The 22,926-nt window shown below is 42.7% G+C and overlaps 4 protein-coding genes across 6 annotated transcripts; 2 read left to right on the forward strand and 2 right to left on the reverse strand.

Moving 5' to 3' along the window:
- Positions 1–1,728: 1,728 nt before the first annotated feature.
- On the forward strand, positions 1,729–2,828 carry Arl1 (ADP ribosylation factor-like 1). The gene is made up of 3 exons (XM_001352986.3): positions 1,729–1,899; positions 2,034–2,250; positions 2,333–2,828. The coding sequence occupies exons 1-3, from the start codon at positions 1,896–1,898 to the stop codon at positions 2,652–2,654; spliced, it is 543 nt and encodes a 180-aa protein (XP_001353022.1). The 5' UTR covers positions 1,729–1,895; the 3' UTR covers positions 2,655–2,828.
- PolD1 (DNA polymerase delta) lies at positions 2,819–6,345 on the reverse strand. Its single transcript, XM_001352985.4, has 2 exons — positions 6,162–6,345; positions 2,819–6,099 (listed from the first exon to the last, which is right to left on the reverse strand). Exons 1-2 carry the CDS (start codon positions 6,218–6,220, stop codon positions 2,877–2,879), a joined length of 3,282 nt encoding a protein of 1,093 aa, XP_001353021.3. The 5' UTR covers positions 6,221–6,345; the 3' UTR covers positions 2,819–2,876.
- A 681-nt stretch (positions 6,346–7,026) lies between these two features.
- On the forward strand, positions 7,027–11,157 carry Hip14 (palmitoyltransferase Hip14). 2 transcript variants are annotated; one of them, XR_004469744.1, is made up of 5 exons: positions 7,027–7,967; positions 8,032–8,706; positions 8,775–9,054; positions 9,107–10,891; positions 10,957–11,157. XR_004469744.1 is itself a non-coding variant. In XM_001352984.4 (4 exons), exons 1-4 carry the CDS (start codon positions 7,404–7,406, stop codon positions 9,499–9,501), a joined length of 1,914 nt encoding a protein of 637 aa, XP_001353020.3. In that variant the 5' UTR covers positions 7,027–7,403; the 3' UTR covers positions 9,502–11,145. The 2 variants fall into 2 exon arrangements, 1 of the variants encoding a protein (XP_001353020.3); XM_001352984.4 differs by having other exon boundaries at positions 9,107–11,145.
- Positions 11,158–14,413: 3,256 nt separating this feature from the next.
- On the reverse strand, positions 14,414–22,497 carry hzg (CTD small phosphatase herzog). 2 transcript variants are annotated; one of them, XM_001352983.4, is made up of 6 exons: positions 22,266–22,497; positions 21,608–21,786; positions 15,961–16,196; positions 15,706–15,887; positions 15,484–15,637; positions 14,414–15,415 (listed from the first exon to the last, which is right to left on the reverse strand). In XM_001352983.4, the coding sequence occupies exons 2-6, from the start codon at positions 21,687–21,689 to the stop codon at positions 15,065–15,067; spliced, it is 1,005 nt and encodes a 334-aa protein (XP_001353019.3). In that variant the 5' UTR covers positions 21,690–21,786; positions 22,266–22,497; the 3' UTR covers positions 14,414–15,064. The 2 variants fall into 2 exon arrangements, with proteins under 2 accessions (XP_001353019.3, XP_015044092.2); XM_015188606.2 differs by having other exon boundaries at positions 22,098–22,497.
- Between the last annotated feature and the right edge of the window lie 429 nt (positions 22,498–22,926).

Below are 22,926 nucleotides of genomic sequence, written 5' to 3' on the forward strand. Positions count from 1 at the left end.
ATACTGTAAATATACTGACGAATTCAAGTTATATTTTACATATTCCTCGTCTTTGATCTTCCGTTGAATAATGCTGCCTAACTAAAACTTTTAGCCATGCCCAAATAATTTAATACAATTTATGAATCAATTTTCTACCCGACTGGTTTATTTTAACTACTTGCTTTTATTGCATTTTGCGTAAAAAAAGTTTTAGCGAAAATGGTCAAACAAATGAACCGTAATAAAACGTAAGAGAAAAATCGTTCCAATTGCTCAATTTCTTTATTCCGTTGAATAATGCTGCCTAACTAAAAACTTAAGCCATTTCCACATAATTTTATACGATTTATAAATCAATCTTCTACCTGACTGCTTTATTTTAACCACTTGCTTTTATTGCATTTTGCGTAAAAAAAGGTTTTAGCGAAAATGGTCAAATAAATTAAAAGCAATAAAACGTAAGAGAAAAATTGTTCCGATTGCTCAATTTCCTTATTCCGTTAAATAATGCTGCCTAACAAAAACCTTTAGCTTTGCCCATATAATTTCAGGCCGTTAATAAATATATTTTCTACAAGATTGGGTAGCTTTTAGTGCTCCCATTTATTGTATTTTGACTGCAGCAAGGTTTAAACAAAAAAGGTCAACAAAAAAACAGTGGCAACGTAAGTGAATGTGGAATGCGCCGTAAGTGAGTGTGAACTGTCACGTCAACCGGAGTTTGGGCGCAGGTATACCCTATTTCGTTGATATATATGAAGAAACCGTTTTTCCAAGCTGTTTTTAAATGTAATTAATTAAGGCCTTGTTTTAGATTGCATTTTGTTGGTCTATTCATGCATTTGATTAGTTATTTGTATATGAAACCTGATCCCAGTACCAGTTCTTGGTCTCTGTACACAGACGATGAGCTGCAAAATATCGTTTAAAACAGAGACTGACTAGTTTCTGCATTAATTAGAGCCTGGGATGACAAATATTTTCTCAGTTCTATTATATCCACTTCCCCCAAGGTATGCAGATCCATGAATATTGCCGCAGCAAAAAGAGCCGAGTGGTGCGCGCCAAATAGAAATTGTTTGAAATTGAATGCGCGACAAGGAATTAAAGCTATTGAATTACAAAGCATTGGAATAAATGACGCACGGAAGCACGATCTGAGATAGCGAAAATTAAAAAAAAAACCAGCGTATATATCTTTCTATATCCTTTGATCTTAAATATACCTTTAAAAAATTAGTTCTGCAATGTAAAAATGAAAAAAAAAAAATATATATATATATGTATACTATATATCAAATAAATTACAATCATACAAAATATGCAATTTTTTATTTTATTATTTATTAATATATCATTTTTAGAACTTCAATATCACTGTAAATTACAATAATTTTTATAGCTGTGAACGTATGACACGTCATGTTCACGGTGAATGCCATAACCTGAACCATTCGGAGGGGTGTCAACTCTGCTAGCCGGCAAGAAATAGTTCTTTCACAGCAGTCACAGTCGCAGTCACAGTTACAGTTTTTGATAGTTTTGCAATATAAAAATGAATACAAATATATGTTCATCTCAAATAAATTATAACCGTAGAAAATATGCAATTTTTTATTTATTATTATTAATTAGCACATAATTATTAAAACTGTCAATATGTTCAGTTATAATTGAAAGAACTTCACTGCCATTTAATAATATTTTTATAAACTCACTGTGAACGTATGCCATGACACGTCATGTTCACGTAAACAGTGAATACCAAAACCTGAACCATTCTGACAAAAAAGTGAAAACAAGATTATTTCGTATATTTTTTATATTTAATTGTAGAATAAATACAATTATTTAGGTTAAACATTTAAGCATTTAGAGGCAGCGCCAGCACTAGATAAAGTTGATCTTTAATCATGGGTAAGCACAGACCACACAGGACAGCAACAGAGAATCGCCATCCCCAAAAAATCTGGGGGCCGGTGACGATGAGTCGTCCGTTCGTCTTTATGTCGTAGAAAATAAAAATTGTTGTTTGCTGTTGTTGTTTGCAGGTGGGGTGCTAAGCTACTTTCGCGGACTGCTTGGCTCCAGGGAGATGCGCATATTGATACTGGGGCTGGACGGCGCTGGCAAGACGACCATCCTCTACAGACTGCAGGTGGGCGAAGTGGTGACAACGATACCCACGATTGGCTTCAACGTGGAGCAGGTTACATACAAGAACCTCAAGTTCCAGGTCTGGGACCTGGGCGGACAGACAAGTATTAGGTGAGTATGCGCCAGCGGAAAGATAAAACACAGACGAGTGGAAACGGAGATAAAACCACGTGATTGTTATTGGTATTTTCAGACCGTATTGGCGTTGCTATTATAGCAACACGGATGCCATTATCTATGTGGTGGACTCGGCAGACCGTGATCGGATTGGCATTTCTAAGGACGAGCTGCTGTATATGCTGCGGGAGGAGGAGCTGGCCGGAGCGATACTCGTTGTCCTGGCCAACAAACAGGACATGGAGGGCTGCATGACCGTGGCCGAGGTGCATCATGCGTTAGGGCTAGAGAACCTTAAAAATCGCACATTTCAAATATTCAAAACATCCGCCACCAAAGGCGAAGGCCTTGACCAGGCCATGGACTGGCTATCCAACACTCTGCAGAGTCGTAAATAGTTCTCGTAACGCAAGTCAATCCTCAGCTCCTTAGCCGCCACCTATCAGCCCTACCCCTGTGTAAAAATATTTATCCAAAGCGTCGCCAGCTAAGGATTCGTCTACAGCTTTTTTTTCAAACTTGCAAATTGCGCAGAGAAATCCAAGAAACGAAACGAAAGAACTTTGTAATAACTTCTAGTAATATAATTATTAAATTATAGGATTAAACAAACCACAAATTTACCATTCGGCCAGTCCAAATCTCAGCACACGCTTCTCCTGTGTGTCCAGCTCCATGCGTACCTTCTGTCTCATGTAAAAGATGGGACAGTCGCGGTTCGAGCAGATTACCTCCTCGTGCAACGATCCCTGGCAGCGCTGGCATTCGGTCCACAGGCGGGCAAAGGTCTCCTCGAGCCCTCGCTTGGCGCCCACCTCCTTCTGGTATAGCTCACTCATCCGTGGCTCACAGTGCGGGCACAGGCACGCCTTCTCATAGCCCTTGGGCATCAGCGTTTTGCAGCCCAGGCAGGCTGACTTTTTGGTCATGAATCCGGCCAGGCCGCCCACCTTGGACGTGACCACAGTGCGGGTGCGTGTGTGCTCTCCCTTGAGGAGTATGGACTCTGCTTTCTCCCCTAGGATCGGCTCGAATATTCTCAGCAGCGGCTTGGACAGCTGCTGTTCCAAATAATAAGTGGCATCGATGGGCACACTGTTCTCCAGGACATACAACGGATCTTCGGCCTTTGCATAGGCCGGCGTGTTCTTGGCCGCCGCACAGATCACATAGGGAACGCGATCTCCCAGCTTCGGGGCTGTGCCCGGATCGCGTTTCTTTATCTTGGCGGCCAGCTCCACGTGCGCCTGCTTTGCCGCATAGTCAGTCTTGGCCAGCTCCTTGGTGATAACTAGCTGGGAGATGTCAATGCGATTGCAGAGCAGATCCGCAATCACCTGCTTGGCATAGGTGACGGCTCCGTCGGGGTCTCGCTCAATGAGCAGCTTCTGTAGACAGGAGTTCATCAGGTTGGCCACCAGCGGAGAGTTGTCGCGCCGCACCGTCTCGATTCCCTTGCAGTCCATTTTGTCGTAGGCCTCCGGCCGGGTGAAGTACAATCCTGCGTAGCGCTTCTTGTTGATCAGCAGGTAGGGATAGTAGACCTTCTCGAATTCCAGCTTTATCGGATGGACAAACTTGGCGCTTACCAGCTCGGCCGCCTCCCTGCCCAGCTCCATGCTCCGCTCGAGAGTCTTGACGCCGAAATTCACCATCACAGAGTCCGTGTCGCCGTAGATGACAACGGCATCGTTCTCGTATCCATTTTCCCGGGTGTAGTGAGATTCCACCTCGTTCTTGGTCAGTTCTATCATGGTTCTGCCGTAGGCTGTGACGCTCCCAGAGATCTCAAGGCATGGCAGCTTGCCCACTTGGGCCCCGGTGAAACCGTACACAGAGTTGGCTGAGATTTTCAGTGCTAATTGGCGGCCATCGAGGACCTTGCGCTTGAATGGGTCGGTCTCCACTTTCAGATCATTCTTGGCACGCTTTCGGGCAGCCAGCAGGGATTCCAGGATCTCTGGCAGCAGACCTCGTCGCACCTCCGACTTGACAAAGTAATTGTTGGCCGGCGTACGTACCACTTGCTCATCCTGCAGGCCATCCTTCTCCCTGAGCTTCTCCCGGCTTCCCCCCAGCACCAAGGTGGTGTAACAGAGATTGTGGGCCATCATTATGCTGGGGTACAGCGAGGCGAAATCCAACGTGGATATGGGATCTGCGTAGTAGCCACGCTTCGGTTCGATTACCGTGGCTCCCTCGTACTGCTCGTCCGATCCCTGGGGCGTGTACGAGGGCATTATGTAGCCCTTGGTCTTGGCCTTGCGCAACAGCTGGCTGAGCACTTTGATCTGCTGCCCGCGGGTGAGCAGGCACTCCAGGGAGACGCCCGTTACCCTGGCCATCTCCATGTAGTTGACTATCGCCATGAGCTTCTCCAGCAGGCGGAGTGGCAAATACGCATCCTTGAGGCAGTACATGGCCAGGCGGCGCCGTGTCTGCTCGTCCCCGTTCTGCAGGTCCGTGATAATGCTGTGGTGCACATCCTCCTTCTGCTCCTGCAGGAAGTGATAGCTCACGGCGTTAAGGGTGTACGAACGGAGTTTATATTCCCGCAGCAGGACAAACAGCAAATCGAAGGGCACGCGTCCCTCGAAGTTCACATACTGGTTCTCGCGGCGACCCATTTGCTTGGACTGCAGCACCTGCTCCTTGATCACGGATCGTATGTTCTTAATCCTGCCCAGATACTCGAAATTCTTCACCTTCAGGTGGGCTGCCCGATTTATCAGATAGGGAATGTCAAAGTTGTTAATGTTGTAGCCGGTGAGAATGTCCGGATCCACCTCGCGCACAAACGCGGACCACTTGTCCAGCATCTGGGTCTCCTTGTCGTGGCACAGCACCTGGCTGCCAATGATCGGAGCGCACACATTCAGTGTGAAGACATTGCGGATGAAGGGCTCTGGCTCGCCCTGCCGGATGACCATGTTGGCGATTTGTATTACTGGATCCATTTTGGCCTCGGGGAAGATGCCCTTTCGGCCAGCGCATTCAATGTCAAAGGACAAGATGCGGAAGGGGGCTACCTTGGACCATTCCCCCTCTGGTTCGTGGGAGATGAACCTGTCAAAGGCCACATCCACCTCAATCTGACAGCGGGATTCAGGCAGCGGCTTGCTGTTACCACTCCTCAGCCGCCAATGGCCCTGGGGCAGCTCGATCCAGTTGCAGCCAACAACGCCAGTATCCACCATGAAGCGTATGTCAAAGTCGATGTTATTCTCGAAGGCGCGGCAGTCTTGGAAATCGATTTCGGCCATGATCACCTCCTTCTTGAGCAGGCGCGAGGCGGCGGCCACAAACCGTGGCAGAGTCACTGTAATCTTGATGTACCGCTGCTTCTGGTCTCCGTTGTAGCCATGGATGCTGAGCTTCTCCACCAGTTCCACCATCAGAACTGCCTCTTGGACATTGTCCTTGTTGTTGCGTATATCGGCTATAGTCTTCTGATCTAGCGACTTCTGCAGCTTCTCGCAGTGATATTCCTCGAATTTCGTTGGGGCTTCTATGTAGAAGTACGGACAGAAGCCGTGCACATGGCAGCACACCGAGTTGCCCTGCATGGTGACACCGAACATGCGCACCACCGGCACGGGTCCCAGCTGGGCTCCGGGCATGCCGGGCAGCGGCTGGCCCATATAGTTCTCCACATCCAATTGCTGGAACTCCAAGTTGTCTGTTCTGGGATCCAGTTTGGGAGGTGGTGGCCGTGACCAGCGCTCGCTTGTCTGTTGATTCTCGGGTCCCTCGCCAAGGAGTAGAGTCTGGTCTAGCTCTTCGCTGTTCTCAAAGGCCGCCAGCTCGGCCTCGAAGTCCATTTCCTCATCTTCGTCGGGATTTCTGGGGCCCAAAGAGAAGGTTTATTGTGCATTTCACCACCTCGCAATTACGCTCACTCTCACCTGGGCTTCTTGGCCTGGCCATTGGTGTTGCTATTAAATTTACGCTTGGCGTCCATCATAAATGGTCTATGTGAATAAATAAATGAATAAACTCATGGAATCATGGACCGGCAGATTGATGCCAAAAAATAAGGCGGGCTTTAAGCACTGCCAAACAGTGCTGGGAAACGGCCAATTGTTGACAGTTCTTCGTAACACTCGGCCACTAACCATACAGTATATGTATATACTGTATGGTTAGTGACTCGGCATACCCTAGGAAAAGGATATTTTATAATTGAGGAAATGCTTGTCATCTTAGACTCATGAATGCAGTAACTAGTCGTTTCTGGCTGCGGTGAGACCAAGATAGCTAGCAAGAATAAACCGAATATCAAAATCAAGTAATATGATTAATTAATTGTAGACCAGTGCTTATTAATATATACTTCAAGAAGATGAAGAAAATTTAAGAATCTTAGCGTAGTCCGGCTGAAAGTAAATATGATAGGATAGGATAGGATGGAATTCCGCGGTTTAACTAAATTTGTTATCAAGTTTAAATTAAGAGGTTTCAGTGGGCTAAGTTCGTTTTTTCATCGGTATATTTACGGTGTATTCTGAAAATGAGACGGTATATTTTGGTATATTTCTGAGCGTCTGGATAACGGAGGTTTCTCACACTGGTGCTGCCATGGGGCTCATATGAAAAAAAAGGTCAACCATTTTTGAAACTACATAATGTATTCATATGTAGCAAATGTGAATTAAGCGTGTAGCTGTTGTTAAACCGCATATCAAAACCGAGGATGGCATGAATACAAATAATTCTTCAGTATAGTTACGGTATATTGTTACACTGGGACCGTATATTTTGGTATATTTCTGAGGGTCGGACCGCATATCTTATCGATAAGTCCGCGGTCACACTGGATGTAAAACGCATTAAATTAATAGCCCCCCTCCCCCCGATAGCCGTGTAAATAAATAAATTTAGCTTCGCGTGTGGTCCTATGTCCTATGCGAGGTTCATATTAGGAAAAAAAAGCGGCTGCTGCAGGAGTAACTGAAATGACAAGGTGGCAGTGAGCGTGAACTACCTGTCCGACCCGACCGACCATCGCCTGGTGGGGGTGTCGTCTCTTCTCTCCTCTCTCTGCCGTCTGTCTCTCTCTCGCACGCGTTGCATTGGAAGGAGGGGGATGGTTAATGTTACGAACGTCGTATCGAAGTGAATCACATTTTGAGCAATAATCGCAAATCATGTACCAAAGCGCCTGCAATGCGGCCACAACGGGCTCTTGTGTCCCTGGAGCAGGCAATCAGACCGATAACGAACGGCAGTCGGCATTGATTGCCCAGCAACCACCCACCGCCCCAGTGGAGCCCGATTACAGTGGCTTCGATATCGTTAAGGCCACCCAGTACGGCGCCATAGCCAGGGTCCGGGAGCTGGTCGAGTCTGGTTGGGATGTGAACCAGCCGGATAGCGAGACGGTCACCCTCCTCCATTGGGCGGCGATCAACAATCGACGAGATATCATCAGGTACTTCCTGGAGAAGGGCGCCACCGTTGATGCCGTTGGGGGTGAGCTGAATGCCACGCCCCTGCACTGGGCTACCAGACAGGGCCACCTGGGTGCCGTAGTCCTGCTCATGGCCGCCGGGGCCGATCCACGGATCCGGGATGCGGAGGGCTGCTCCTGCATACACATTGCAGCTCAGTTCGCCCACACCGCTCTGGTGGCGTACTTCATAGCCAAGGGGGTGGATCCAGATCTACAGGATCGGGGAGGAATGACGGCGCTCATGTGGGCAGCATGGAAGGTGAGTGGATTGGATTCTCTGGCATTACCTTCATCTGACCTTTGACCCACTTTCAATCATTCAGGTCTGCGCCCTGGATCCCGTGCGCCTGCTGCTCACCCTTGGAGCCAATCCCGCCATGGTTGACTACACGCATGGCAACACGGCCTTGCATTGGGCCATCCTGGCACGCAATGCCACCGCCATTTCCACACTGGTGCTCAAGTCGAAGGCCTCACTGGACGTGCCCAATATGCGGGGAGAGACGCCGCTCACGATGCTCGAGTCTCAGACGGGCGCCATCTGGATCGGGGCCAAGGTAATGGATCGCGTGCGAGAGGCGGCGCTCACCTCACAGCAGCGACGCTCGCTGGTGTCCAAGCTGCGGCACGACAAACGCTTGCGATGGTGGTCAATGGTGGCCTGCCCCTTCACCGCCTTCTATCTGGCAGGGATCGTGTTCACCCTGAACACGCTGTATATCATTAAGTTTTTCCTGCTCGGCTGCTTGTACGGCATATTCCACACGATTGGTAAGACCCTCTTCGATGAGCACCTGATGGCTCTGCTCCCGTTGAGCGTTTACCTGGCCACCAAGGCGTGGTTCTATGTCACCTGGCTGATGTATATCGATGATGCTGTCTCCCTAACGGCCACTGTATGCTTCCTCATCTGCTCCCTGATATTGTGGGTGTGCTTCCTCAAGTCGTGGAAGGGAGATCCGGGCATCATCCGACCAACCAGGGAACAGCGATTCAAGGTGAGAGCTCTGAAATATGTCCCCATTTCCTATTCTCCTTTACACCTTTACTCTTGGAACTCTTTCAGACCATCATTGAGCTATCGGAACGGGGTGGCATTGGTTTTGAGCCCGCCTCCTTTTGCTCCGGCTGCCTGGTGAGGCGACCCATACGCTCCAAGCACTGTTCGGTATGCGATCGATGTGTGGCAAGGTTCGATCATCATTGCCCCTGGGTGGGCAACTGCATTGGGCTGAAGAATCACAGCTACTTCATGGGATTCCTTTGGATGCTCCTGATCATGTGCGTCTGGATGCTGTATGGCGGCTCCAAGTACTACGTGAATCAGTGCAATGTGCACTTTGATGGTGAGTCAACAGTCAGCCTTCTCTTCCGATTAAACCATTACGATCATTGCAGACTTCCTTGGGGCGATGCGGGCCATTGGCAACTGCAATGCCTGGGTGGGCTGGGTGATGGGCAATGCCCTGCTCCACATGTCCTGGGTGATTCTGCTGACCATTTGCCAGACATATCAGGTGATTTGCTTGGGCATGACCACCAATGAGCGCATGAATCGGGGTCGCTATCGTCACTTCCAGGCCAAGGGCGGACACAGCCCATTCACGCGCGGCCCCATACAGAATCTAATTGACTTTTTGGAGTGCAGCTGCTTTGGCCTGGTGCAGCCGAAGCGTGTGGACTGGATGAACTACTACGACTATGATGCCCATGTGCATCAGACCATCGAGAAGGAGCCGCTGCTCAGCGTTGACTGCCCGGACGGGATGGGTGGGGATCATCAGTATGTGTAGGATAAGTCCTATCGGGATGCGAAGACGCTTCAAATGCCCATAGCGCATGTCTAACAACGGAATTGCTTTCGAAAACAAACAGCAACAGCTTCTTCTCTCCCCAATCCCCAAACTCCATCCCCATTCCCATCCCCATCCCGTATGATTTCCGGAAAACCCTTGTAATTGGTACGCTCTGCTGCAAACTATACAACAAAAAATAGAACCAATGATTCACAAATGAATTCTACAAACAAAACCAGAAGACAGACAGAAGCGTCATTGCCGACCGATATCGGATATTGGATGGACGAGAGTGGTTTATGGGGGGAGTGCCCCCACCCCCCACATACATACGTACATATTAATGAATGTATTACTGTAATTACTCTGTACATTTCTGCATATTAATTCTGCATCTTACACACAAACTACACTTCGATAATAAGCTGAAAGTAATCAAGAACCGACACGGATTTTGTCCCTCTCAAGTATTTGTAATACCAAAAAACAGAAACAGAAATGCAAGCAAACAAAAGAAAACGTATGAAAAGAAACACCGAACAAATGCAATACCTAATCTGATACATAAATGCAAAACGAATCAAAACAAAATATTGTTTTAAGCGTGCAATATGCAAGATTCCAATTCAAATAATACGATATTGACAAATTTGTAAAGCGCACACCACACCACAAAAAAAAAAACAAAAAGAGAACACCAAAAGAACTTTATACGAGTAGATATCTCAAGCAAGCAAAAAAACAAAAAGAAAAATAGGTAAACAAAAATCCATTTGTATTCTCTCTGAGGCTGAAACCTGTGCGAAGTTTCCCTCTCTGGGGGGGGAGTGGAGTCTTAAATTATTAGGAAAATGTAAAGTTTTAGTCCAAAGTGTAGTTTATTTGGGTATTTGTATTTTGGTTCGATTGGGGGACTGCAACAGCGGACAGGCTCTCTAGATTTTGTGGAAACTTCGCATATGGGAAGGCTACCACCACCACAAAAGTTTACAATCAATCGATGACTCCCAAGGCCCCTAGCATACTTGGATAACAAATTCTAAATGCGATCCAATTCTAATAAAATAATGCACTAGTCTAGTCAGAAAATCATTTAAGTGAATTTTTTAAGTGCAACAGCAGCCACAAAATCGATACAAAATATTGCGTATATACCAATATCTATATATATATATATATGTAGCTATGAAATTAAATATTTATATTTCTAATGTATGCAACTCTTACACGGGGAAAAAGATGAATTTCAGCAACCTGAGAACACGCAAAAATAACGATCTGTTTCGCAACACGTTACTTAAATGCATTTAAAATTAATTCAAACGATATCTACAGCAGCAAATCTATTGTTGAATCCTTCAAACAAACAAAAACATTTTCAACTATTGTATGTACTAGAAAATATTGATATAGAAAAACACAATAACTTTTTCAATGTATTTTATATTTGAGATTATACAAAACGACGATGACGAGGACGACGACGACGACGACGTCGACGTCGATGATGATCAAACGATCAGAAGATGATGATGGAGCGCCGATCACAGTGCGATTTGCTATGAAAGTTATTTGTTTAGAATTGATTTTTGTATATGCTTCGCGCTCGTTTGGTAAAAGCTTTGAAAAGACTACAAATAAGAAAAAAAAAAACAAGTACAGTACTAACATCAAGCCCCAACCTCAAGGCGCATTAATAATCGAGTTAAGTGCTTTCTGGCCTCAATTAATGGCCAAAATCAAAGCCCCATTGCCTACATCTTTAGTTTAGCGGCTAAGTTCAAGACAAATATATACATATACATATATACAAGAATAAAACGAGATATATATACACTATATATCTTTATATACATATATAAATGTGAATGTATTAAATAGTGTGTAGACCGATGAAAATTGTGAGCCCGACGAGGTGTCTGTATGTATGTATGTGTAACAATGTGCGTTAAAAACAAATTTAAATAATATTAAACTTTATTCCGTATTCGAACAACAAAAAACATGGAAATTCTACAAAAAAAAAAACAATGACGGATGTGTTGATCTTCTATCTTCTGGAAACGGAGGGATTTGGGGGATCGAATCCCATAGGGTACATTATCTGCTTGAGATTCACAATTCAATTTCGCGATTGTAATTTATCCTATAATCTTGGTTACAATCAGCACTTCCTCTATAGAGACTTCCCATGGAAAATCTGCATAATTCTCAAGCCGTAGGTAGACTATCAATATTCTCATTAACTGAATTCAGAAATTCTAGATGAAAATGTTTTGATGAAGAAAATAAACAATGAGAAAAAACAATTCAATTCAAGGTTCTACTCTTGTGATGCATAATCCATCCGCTATTAGCTATAGGATGCCGCTTCTATTAGCTAAAGAGATGAGAGAGAGAGATGGATCGAATTTTTATACCTGGTACTCGAAGAATAGAGGTAAGGGAGTGTTTCCGACCCATAGCGTATGCACTATATATTTCTGATCAGCATCAATAGCCGAGTCAATAACAGTTCTGTGGTATCACACCATTACAAGGGTATTTCTATATTTCGCCCCGCCCATAAAATATAGCATTCACAATTTTAAAGATACAAGAAATCATAGAGAATGACTATATCTACCTGATTGCCGAATCTTGATCGGATCGGATCATTATTATAGTCAGAAGGAACAAATGATATCTCCGTGGCTACGCAACGCCTTCCACACTCATTCCCTCTCTGGCGGAAGGGAACGACATAAAACGGATGGTGTTGGTGTGAGAAATGAAATAGAAAGAGACAGATGTAAGCAAGAAATATAAGGAAAAATTAAAAACATCAAATATAGTATGTGAAAATCTCCCGTTTCAGAAAGGGCGATACCAAACGACATATGAGTTATGTATATAGTATAAAATACATCGATCATGGGCTCACAAATGTACTGACTGAGTACCGGGTAGAAAGTAGAGCCGCGGCGCTTGCCACAGCTCACAACGTTCCCGCTCGTGAATCTAGAAAATTAAAACTCTGATAAGATTGGGTTTTAATTTGTTTTTTATTGTTTTGATGACATAATATTCTGTAGATTTTAAATTTGTTTAATTTTTTTATTTTTTTTTTTGTTTTTTTGTTTTTGTTGTCGACATTGATGCATTTATAGGCTCATTTTTTAAAAATAGAATTTCTTGTCCCTTTTTATGATAAATTAAGTTGACTGGTGGTTTTATCCTTTTGTTTTGTGTGATTTTTGCTTGAATTATGTTTATTAAAAGTAAAACATTTAAATATATATGTATATGCAGTTATTAAAACACACACATTATCGATCGCATTTTACACTTAGATTTCGTGATTAGCTGAATCCGTTCTTACATCCATCGTATCGTTAAATTTTAGCATTTTAGCAGGTGTAAATGATAAACAATATATAGTTATTCTTGCTTTATGTATACATAAAAAAATTACTTGCTTCGATTGCAAAACAATATATGAGAATATCGCGCGTTTGCAACGTGCCAAATTTGTATATATGTATGTATTTTGCTTTCATTCATTATTATTTTACCTTTTAGTTTTATAGCAAATTAAAAAAAAAAACACAAAGGCCTATGCACTAAAGAAAAAAATTGTTGGGTTAGTTTTGGGAAATATATAAGGATATAGATAGATAGATAATAGATAGATAGATATAGTATATGCGTATAGAGAAGAGAACGTTGAAGGAAGAGTCTCGTCCTGGACTGTGGTCTGTGTGGGTGTCTGTTTCTGGATAATGTCTGGGGGATAGCAATAGCGTCTTTTGTCTATATATATAATATATGTATCAGGTGGGATTTCGGCGTGGCCAGCTTGAGCTCAATATATATATATGCTATATACTATATATACATATATATATGTATGTATGATTTGTATTTGGTCGGAGTAGAAAGAAGCTTTAGGTATTTCATATTCCATTGTTTTGCACACAGAGAAAGTAGAGGAGTTAGGACCGAAAAGTTGGTTAAAAGTATATATTGCAATGCGTTTCATAAGCGCACTTGATAAGAGAGGGAGAGGGGGGGAAAATGGAGGAAAAAATCTAACATAAAGTGGTTAAAATATATATATATATACTCGTATGTGTAATCATTTAAGCCTAGAAAAAGTGTTGCAAACTGAGCTTGGGCGTGGCACAAAGACAGGAATTTGAATTTACATCAAGATTTTGATAGCAAAGAATTCACAATTCACGGAAATAGGGATTATGTCCGAAAAATATCATCATATATAATGGAAATTCCCGATTTTGTGCCACAGAGAAGCGCAATTCGTATGTTTCGGTTAACTACGGTCGCGCCGCAGACTTGTTAGATGCCTTACAGATCTCAGATATCATTATCTTATCCCCTTTTCCCCTCCAGCACTGCAACTAAAACTCGTTTATACGTGGGCCCCCAACAACCGTCAACCGCCAACCACCAACCGCCAGCCAGAGACATTTCAGGAAACCAGCCTCTGAATCAGAACCATCATCCATAAAGCCATCTCCGATCGACCACCAACTCCAACCATTTGGCGTGCGGCAGGAAGCGCAGCGGGGGAGGTCCACGCATAAGCGATCTATCAATAAATATACCAAATATTTATACATTATACATGCCTTAGTGCCTACGAACGCATGTGTAGACACATGCCTTAAATATAGTATATATATATATATATATGTATATATATATATATATTGTATTGTATATATAAATTTCTTTTAGTACACATATTAAATATTTTCTTTTAAGTTTTTTTTCCTTTTCTTTCTTATGTTTTCCTTTTCTTTTCTTTCATTTTGTTTTTCTTCTTTTTAATAAAAAATATATATAAATATATGCTATTTTGAATTTGATTTTATCTCTCTGCTCATATGTATAGTTAATCATCTTTTTTTCTTTTCATTTCATTTGTTTTGTTTTCTTTTCCTTTCCATGTTATTTGTTATTAAATCTTTTTGCTTGCTCAGTTGGTTGTCCATTAAATACGCTTACAGATTTACATATATAGAGTGTATATAAAAAGTTCAATGATTATTGGGTGGACTGGGGAATAGGTTATACATGGGGCTTATGCTGATGCCTGGGCTTTAGTGTACCCCCGCTATAGGGTACCCGCGCCCGCACGCACGCAGAACAACATATCCAGCGATTAGCAATCGTTTCAAACACAATAAAAATTTAATAATTAAAGCAAAACGAAAAAAAAAACAAGAATAAATAACAAATGTGTAAGTAGGTAGTGGGTATTGGTTTTCATCAAAATTATAAAACATATATATTATATATATGTATATAAAAGAAGCCTTAAGCCTACGTATGTCGAGCGGTGGTGGTAGATAAGAGATAAGAGATGAGACTGAAGGAAGGGTCTGAGAAAAGTGACGTGTGTGGTGTGGTGTGTTGTGTCGTGGCGTGGGCGTGGGCATGGGCATGGGCATGGGCGTGTTTGTTTGTTTGTTTGCTTGCTTATATGCCTGCTTGGTCTTGTATTAATATGTATAAACGTTTATCATATATTTATAAACATTAATTCCCACTGATGTTACGTCTTTTGCAGCAGCTCGCTTTGTGGGCTGGGCGGACTGGGCGACTGTTGTTGCAGCATGGTCGGGGCAGACAGTGTGGTTGCCTGTGTAATAACTGTCGTGGCAGAGATGGTCTGTTGTTGTTGCTGCTGCTGCTGCTGTAGCTGATTGGGTGCCTGCTGCAGCTCCTGTGTGTGCTGCTGTTGCTGCTGCAGCTGGTGCTGGTTCGTTTGATGATTGTTCAGCGGCTGATTTGAATTGCAGAGCACCGAATAGACGGAATCAACTTTGCTTAGCTTCTCGAAGAGCGGTATCAGTTCGCGTAGTTCACAGTCGGTGACATCGTCGAACCAAGACTTTACAGGAACCTTAAACAGACAAGAAAATAGCAAATTAATTGCCATCTAGAATGTGTTTCCATGTTTCAATTACTTACTGCATTATCTGGATGAAATATATAGCTGGCCGGTGAATTGTCAACAATGACAATCTTTTGCAGATCACGACCCAATCGATTCAGATCCTTAATGTAATTACCCCTGTAGTAAACGCACGATTCCCTAAACAGTCTTGCACGAAACACATTCCACCTGCAATTCAAATTTGAGTAGTTTTTGTATTAATACGTCTTCCATTCCGTTCCAGTGATGCCACTCACTTGTCTAACAGATCTGCTACGGGATCTGCATATTTGGCTAGTGATGCTGTAAACAAAACGCACTCGTACAACTCGCCCATCTTCTGCAGAAACTCATCCACATGCGGTCGCTTCAGAACGTACACCTGATGTACGGTTCCATCGATCTCCACGGGCACTATGAAGTCTGCATTCGGAATGGGCTAAAAACACCAAAGGAAAAATCAATTAAATTTGCATATTTGCACTGATATTTTGGTGGCAGGGGAGACTCACCTTAAAACTACTATGCACTAGGGTCTCATCCAAGTCGATAACCATGCACTTTCTGTGCATATCGGTGAGCCTAACCTGAGGTAGTAGGTACCTTTGTTGGTCCTGTAAAGGTGGCGGTGTAGTCGAGCCATCGATTTGTGTGCCATTCTGATTGGTTTTTGTTCGATTTCGTCGCCAACAGCAGAGCAGGGACTGGATAAATCCTCGCTTTTGTGGCTTTAAGCGTTCCACATCGTCTGTGGATAACAGAGGGAGGGGATTATTATTAGAATCATATTAGAACTACAAAATTAGATAAATTCCACAATATATTATATTATATTGAATTGTTTATATAGAAATTCCTTCGCATATCCATTCTTAAACTGTTTTCTATTAAACAGAAGACTTCCCGCCTCAAGTAATTACCGTTCAAGTTCATATATTTACATAGAAATACCTTATTAAACTGTTTCCGATCAAGTTCATATGCATATATAGAAATTCCTTTGGATTTTCCTAATGGCTCCATCAATTTAAATACAAATTCCACACAGCCTTTCCATAAAAACTTCTCTCTGAACTGACTCTATATTTAAGAAGCCGCAGCACACAAAACGCCCACTAATTTTCCACATTTACTCGAACGTATATATTGTATAATGTATATATATATATATATATATATATATATTTCCATTCCTTTCATTTGTATCTGTTGTTTGTTGGTTTGGCTGGATTACTATTTACGGATTTTCAGTTCATAAAGGCATAAACATTTCGGTATGTGTGTGGCTAAAAATTAGCATAGAACAAATATAGGTCTATTCCGATTTCTATATCTGATGGTTAATACTGCAGTACTACATGCAATGCAGATAGTCTGCTTTTCGTGTTTATTTGTGCGAAAATGTTTAAAAATAGAAGTCAAAGGCCGAAAGCAACAGTGGGTGGAAGGGTACGGGGGGTACGGATGGGGGTGGCGTTGGTTGCGGGGCGTGTGCCTCGCATACAACATGCGTTTAATCGATGGGAAATTGCTATAATTGCATGCAAAAGCACACACACAAGGAGCTGGCTAGAGAGGGTCGGGGAGATAGTTGGTTGTAGATAGAGAGATAGATTGGATAGAAGGTCACAGGTTGACCTTTAAGCAGACGCCACCTTTCGCGAGGGGCTGGCAGGTCGGCCACAGTCCGTCCGCCATTTGCATTGTGTGCCAACAAAAGGAAACAGCAGTCAAACATCACTTAGCAGAGAAAACAAGCCTCAAGTGCAGCGATATACCGTATGGGCGAGGTAGAGAGGGAGTGGGATAAAGAGAGAAATAGAGGGTGCTTTGTTGGGCAAGGAGCTTCTGGGCGTAATGGAATGCAGTAGCGCAAGAGGGACAAGAGATGCTTGCCTACCCGCCTCACAGCTCTTCTTTAGCTCTAAGCCAAACGTAACGGTTCATTGAACCGTTAGCCAAGTGAAAACTAAGCTTAGGATGTGACGACGAGCTTTTTTTTTTTTTTTTTGTGTTCTTGTTTCTCTTTTCTTTTCTTCTTAATGTTTTTCTATGTTTTTCTCCCCCCCGTCCTTACCCGCCAAACACCGACTGAAGTGCAAATGCACTTGAATATTTTATGAGCGTGCTGTTGCTGTAGCTGCTGCTGCTTTGGCAGCATAATGAAAGCTTTTCTTTTCCCAGCGTCTGGCATCCATGTAATTACCCTCTCAACCCTTTGCTTTTACGGGGTAGGAAGACGGCGGGAGAGAATGAACCCCCCACGAAAAGAAACCCTCAACTTGTTGAAACTCTTCTGTGGTACGAGTATAGGTATACATAGGTTTATGGGTATATCCTTGCTAATTTTATTGACAGCCACCCCGCCCCCATCTATATTTGGGTCGCTCTGATGGATGCGGGCAGGCAACACCTTCGTCAGGCCCACACCACCTCCGCCAACAAGCACCTATCGAATCAACCCGACAACGGGCGACCAACCCACATCACATCCATCCACATCATACACTCAAATAGGCTTTTGGCCTATTTTTAAGGTGTTTCAAGTAAACTGTGTTGTTGAAGAACGCTTCGGCTGACTGTACGGCGTGGGCTGTTGTGCTTGTGTGTGTCTGTGTGCTCTCCCCCATCGCATTCCTTTTGTTCTTTTTCCGCAGACGACATATTTAGATGACCATATTTATAGATCATTATTGGAGCAACAATCTGTCATGTCTCTGCGAGGTTCTTGTTTAATAGACAGCCAAATATGGGCACAAATATGCGGAGCAGGCCAAGCGAATTAAATGTACGAAATAGGGTCATAAATTTCTGAGGAGAGGACATTCGCAGTATAGTTGATTCAGCATAGAAGAATCTACTAGAAATAACAACTAAAGGACTATGCAATTCCATTCCATGCTAGCCATTTTTTGGGGGGCATTCCCATAACCAATTCCAATAGCAATTTCCCTTCAAAGCGACAACAAACACAATTTTTGTAAAGCAATACGAGAGATTAAATCACAGATTTATGCAAAATGAAAAGAGGACCGCTGCATTAATTTATGCAAATGTAAATCCTTCTCCGCCAGACTGTTAAACGGCCTTACGCGTCAATTGGATCGAGAATCCCCACAGGACAACAGACAAATTTGTATATTTGTATGTGTATTACATAAATACATGTATATCCACTGATGTGGAACGCGGCATTGAAAAATATTCGAAAGATTTTCTTTTGTTATAATTTATATGTGTATATGTATTTGTTTTTTTGACAAGTTTCTTCTGTTTCTGCTGGCGGGCAAGGTCTTGTCGTGAGATAAGGAGGGGCAGAGAGTGGCAGAGTAGGGGCAGAGTCAGCGGCAACATTTGATAATTAATTTAAAGTAAAAAAAAAAAGAAAAAAAAGCCATCAGCAAAAACAACAAAAAATTCATATGAAATCAAGAGCGAATACATACAGCGCTTATCTAATCAAAATGTTTGTTATCTCGAGGAGAGGGGGCCAGGCCACATTATGATATCATTCTCGGAGCCAACTCCAACGACAAACCACAAATTTTCGACCTTCAGCATATTTATGAAGCTTTTTTCTTCAAGACAGCGGACAACTCGGCATTAAAGCTGAACGAAACCAAAATGGCACGTGATATAATAGTGATATATGTATGTGTCTGAATATCTAGAGAAACACCTGCCTACAAAGGGGAAACTCCCTTAGCATTGCAGCATCCACATTTCTGGTCTTTGTCATTTTTTTTTTTGGGGGTTGGACCTTTATTTAACCCCCAGAATGTGGTTCAATGAACCCCCCCACATCATATCAGTTATAGAGATAAAATCTCCATGTACAGAACTTGTGGTTGACCTTTATCGATTTGATGAAAAGAAGAAAAGTTCTTTGAAACAATTGCTTAATTATATCGTATATGTGGGGAAATACTTAGCCCCTGAGGCCATCGAAAAATCATTTGCACGCAATCTTCATACAATCCGTATACATATGTATAATCTTTTTCATTTTGTTCAATAATTATGCCGCCTTGCAATGCTCGGGACTCTGCATCTGTTGTGTGTCTGTTTAGTGAATCGAAAAGCATTGTAGCAGGTCGACATTGGGATACGCTTAATACAAAAGAGAGTATACATTTTCTCGGGATGAAAGTAGGTAAATGACACCCAATAACTGGAAATAACTGGGGAAGACACCGCTACATTACCATTCCATGCATTCCATTCCGTTTCAATTTTAGATACATTCCATTGTGCGTTGTGCTCCCGAGCACTTTGAACCCGCGTTTCGCATTCGTTTATTTAACGTTTTGCTGTTATTTATAGATCTGCCAATTAATGAATAAAATGATAAACTTTTCGAGCATGGGCGGATGGGGAATAAAGGGCATTAGAGTGAAACAAATCAAAATTAAAAAAAAAGGGGAAAACGCTCTGTCTGTGTGCGTTCTGTGTGTTTGTGGGAATATGGGTGTCGTTGGGGCTGCTGGTTGTATGCGTGAGTAATTTGGCTTTAAAGACCTTGAGAAAATTGAAAAATCACAGCAATACAGCTAAAACAGCGAGAAATGAGATACTACGAGAGCGTTGCCCATAAAAACCATATAGATAGGTTTATACTTATGTATTGTATATATATATATATATAAATATTTATACACGGTGAGGCAAAAGCACTTAGGCGGTGGTGGTGGCACCCACTCTGAAATTTTGTATAAAAAAAGGAAAAATATATTTCAACTGTTGCTCTGCCGGTCGTTCGTTCTGCTTCTAATGCTGGGCTCTTCACACCCACACGCACGCACGCCTGGACAGGCCAACACAGCTGTGATGACGTCTCTCTCTCTCTCTGCCTCTCCGTCTCGCCGTCTATTGCTTTAAGCTCAACAAGTATGGATGAGAAAAACTGCCCCCAAAGACCCTATTTGGAACCAACAACTGCAATGGGAACTTGATTCAAACTAGAAATCAGCTTTGAACCAAAGTTATTATGTGAAAAAAGACATAGTGATCGATGTTACAGGTAAAGTGAAAGAAAATATTTTTCATTTGCGCCAAATTGGCAGCCCCGCCGATTAAAAGTGGGCAAAGCAGCCAGCGAGAGAGACGTCAATTAACACCTAACCGCAATTCATACAAACATATAGATTTCTATATACGTATGTGCATATATACTATATGTACATATATGTACATACATATATGGTTTGCACATATGCGACCGCAGATTAGATTAAATTTGTTATTACTTTAAGACGTTCATCGCGGTTTTTGCACTCGGGCCCCACCCCGCCGCCACTGCACTCAGATTTTCATAGTCGCGTAAAGCTCTCTCCCTCCCTATATTTACAGCAAGAGTGTGGTGGAGCCTCTCTTTCTATCTGTCTCTCACACCATTCATTCATTCATTCATTCATTCTCGCAACCGTTAAGCTACACTTTTTTTGTTCGTCTCACGCTTTTGTTTGTTTGTTTGTTTGTTTGCATCACTAGAAAAATAAGAAATAAAACTAGTTGTGGGACTCCTCTCCATACCGGTTTTCCTCTTTTATAAGCATTTCTCAGTGTTTTTTCCGTTTTTTTTCCCCTGCTGCTGTGCAATTTAATTGGCGGTTTCTATTGTTGGACTTGGGTCGCGCGCTTCTCCGAAAGTAAACATGCGAAGGGGAAAGAAAAAGAAAAGGTTTTCGTGCACTCTACAAAGGCCATGACGTCACACGCATGGCAAAGACGTCATCAATTGATTACAGGTGGAAGGTGGGGGATTGTGGGTGACGGGGTGGTAGGAAGGCGGGGGGGTTAAGCGAGAGGTAGAGTTGCAACTGCGTCGCAAATAATTCGATAACTACAAACGAAGCTAGCAAGTGGTTAGATCATTCACAGTAGACAAGAGAAGAGCGAATGGGGAGAGAGACATATAGAGAGAGAGAAAAAAAGTGAATACCAAAAAGGGGCCGACATACATATATACATGTGTACATATACATATGTACATATATGAAAGGTCACTGGGGTGCGGGGACAAGTGTCCTTTGGGGCCGATTTCATCGTCTTTGTTGTGACGCCTTTCGATTATTGATGACTCACGGAGTCGTCGACGACGACTACAATGCGTTCGCTCTTATTTTTGTATTATTTTTTTGTGATTTTCTTTTTGCTCACCTTTATCATTCGGATAGCTGGGATAAACATTCAGTTGCTCATCATCGCGGGACACTTGTGTGATTATTGATGTTGCATCCATTTAAGCACACAATTTTGGATGTTGCCTGGCTGGCTGGCAAAAGGTTGCAACTCTCTCTCAATTCGGTCTCCTTGGCAGGTTGAACTCTTGGGAAACGCTGCAACGATGTGGGTTGGCAATCATTAAAAAATCACTCGAATATAATTACGTTTTCTCTTTCGCACTCGTTAATTTTCTTGAGAAACTTCCATGTTTTCTTTATATAGAAACACTTGCACGCACACAACCACACCACATACATTAATTTATATACATCGCACAGACACACACTGGCACGCACACAACAGCAGGCTGTGCGGCTGCCCCAGACAGTGGAATTTTACAATTACGCTTTGGCAGTCCATTCGCTTAGCGTTTTGCGGCTCAGAATGCAAATGGCTTTGATGGTTTTTCCCCTTTGATATTCACCTCTCGCTGCGGACAGATTGCACTTTAAAAAATTGATATTCCTTTTCGTATCGTATGCTAAAAAACACTTTCTTTTCCGCTGCTCATTCTTTTTTATTTTTCTTCGCGTCTGCTTTTCGCACGCAGCTTCTGAGCGTTTTATTTATAAACACATACACGAACACTTACACTACACTCCACACGATCACACACACGCAGGCCCAACTCCTCGACTGCTGTTATTTGATTCTAGTTCCTTAATTTTTCGCCTTCGTATTGCTCGTTTTCATTTTATTTATTCAATCTAATTTTTTAATTAATAAAAACAAAACGTGCACGGACGAAAAAAATCAAGATTGAAGCGACGGGCGACACGGCGTGGACACTGGTGTGTCGCGGTCGAGTTTTGTATTAAAAAAGTAACAAAAACGAACTTAACCCACTGAACCCCCCATATTTAAACAGGTGAACTACTTGAGCTAAATGGCGGAAAATAATACTGTATGTAAATTCCTTGCTGAGGATCCACCCCTTCTATTTACTGAACCACGATAGCTCTCACCTGAACTGCGCTAAAATTCTTCATGTGCTATTATTTTCGTGTAGTGTACAATGGTCGTGGTCTACAATGGGTTAATCGTTTTCTGTCCATGATAGGAATGCATATTCCTAGATTTTGATATTCGGCCTAATGTTACAAGCTACCTAGGATTCTTAGCTCTGAATTTATAATTTTATCCGATTGATGTCTAAGTTTTCTACAGGACTGGCTGGTTTTAAGGACTTCCCTGTTTGGAATTGTATCTAAAATAAGGTTTAAACAACATTTCATCCCACCACGAAAAAGAGA

The sequence above is a fragment of the Drosophila pseudoobscura genome, chromosome X (genome assembly GCF_009870125.1).
Source record: "Drosophila pseudoobscura strain MV-25-SWS-2005 chromosome X, UCI_Dpse_MV25, whole genome shotgun sequence".
Lineage (NCBI taxonomy): Eukaryota > Metazoa > Arthropoda > Insecta > Diptera > Drosophilidae > Drosophila > Drosophila pseudoobscura.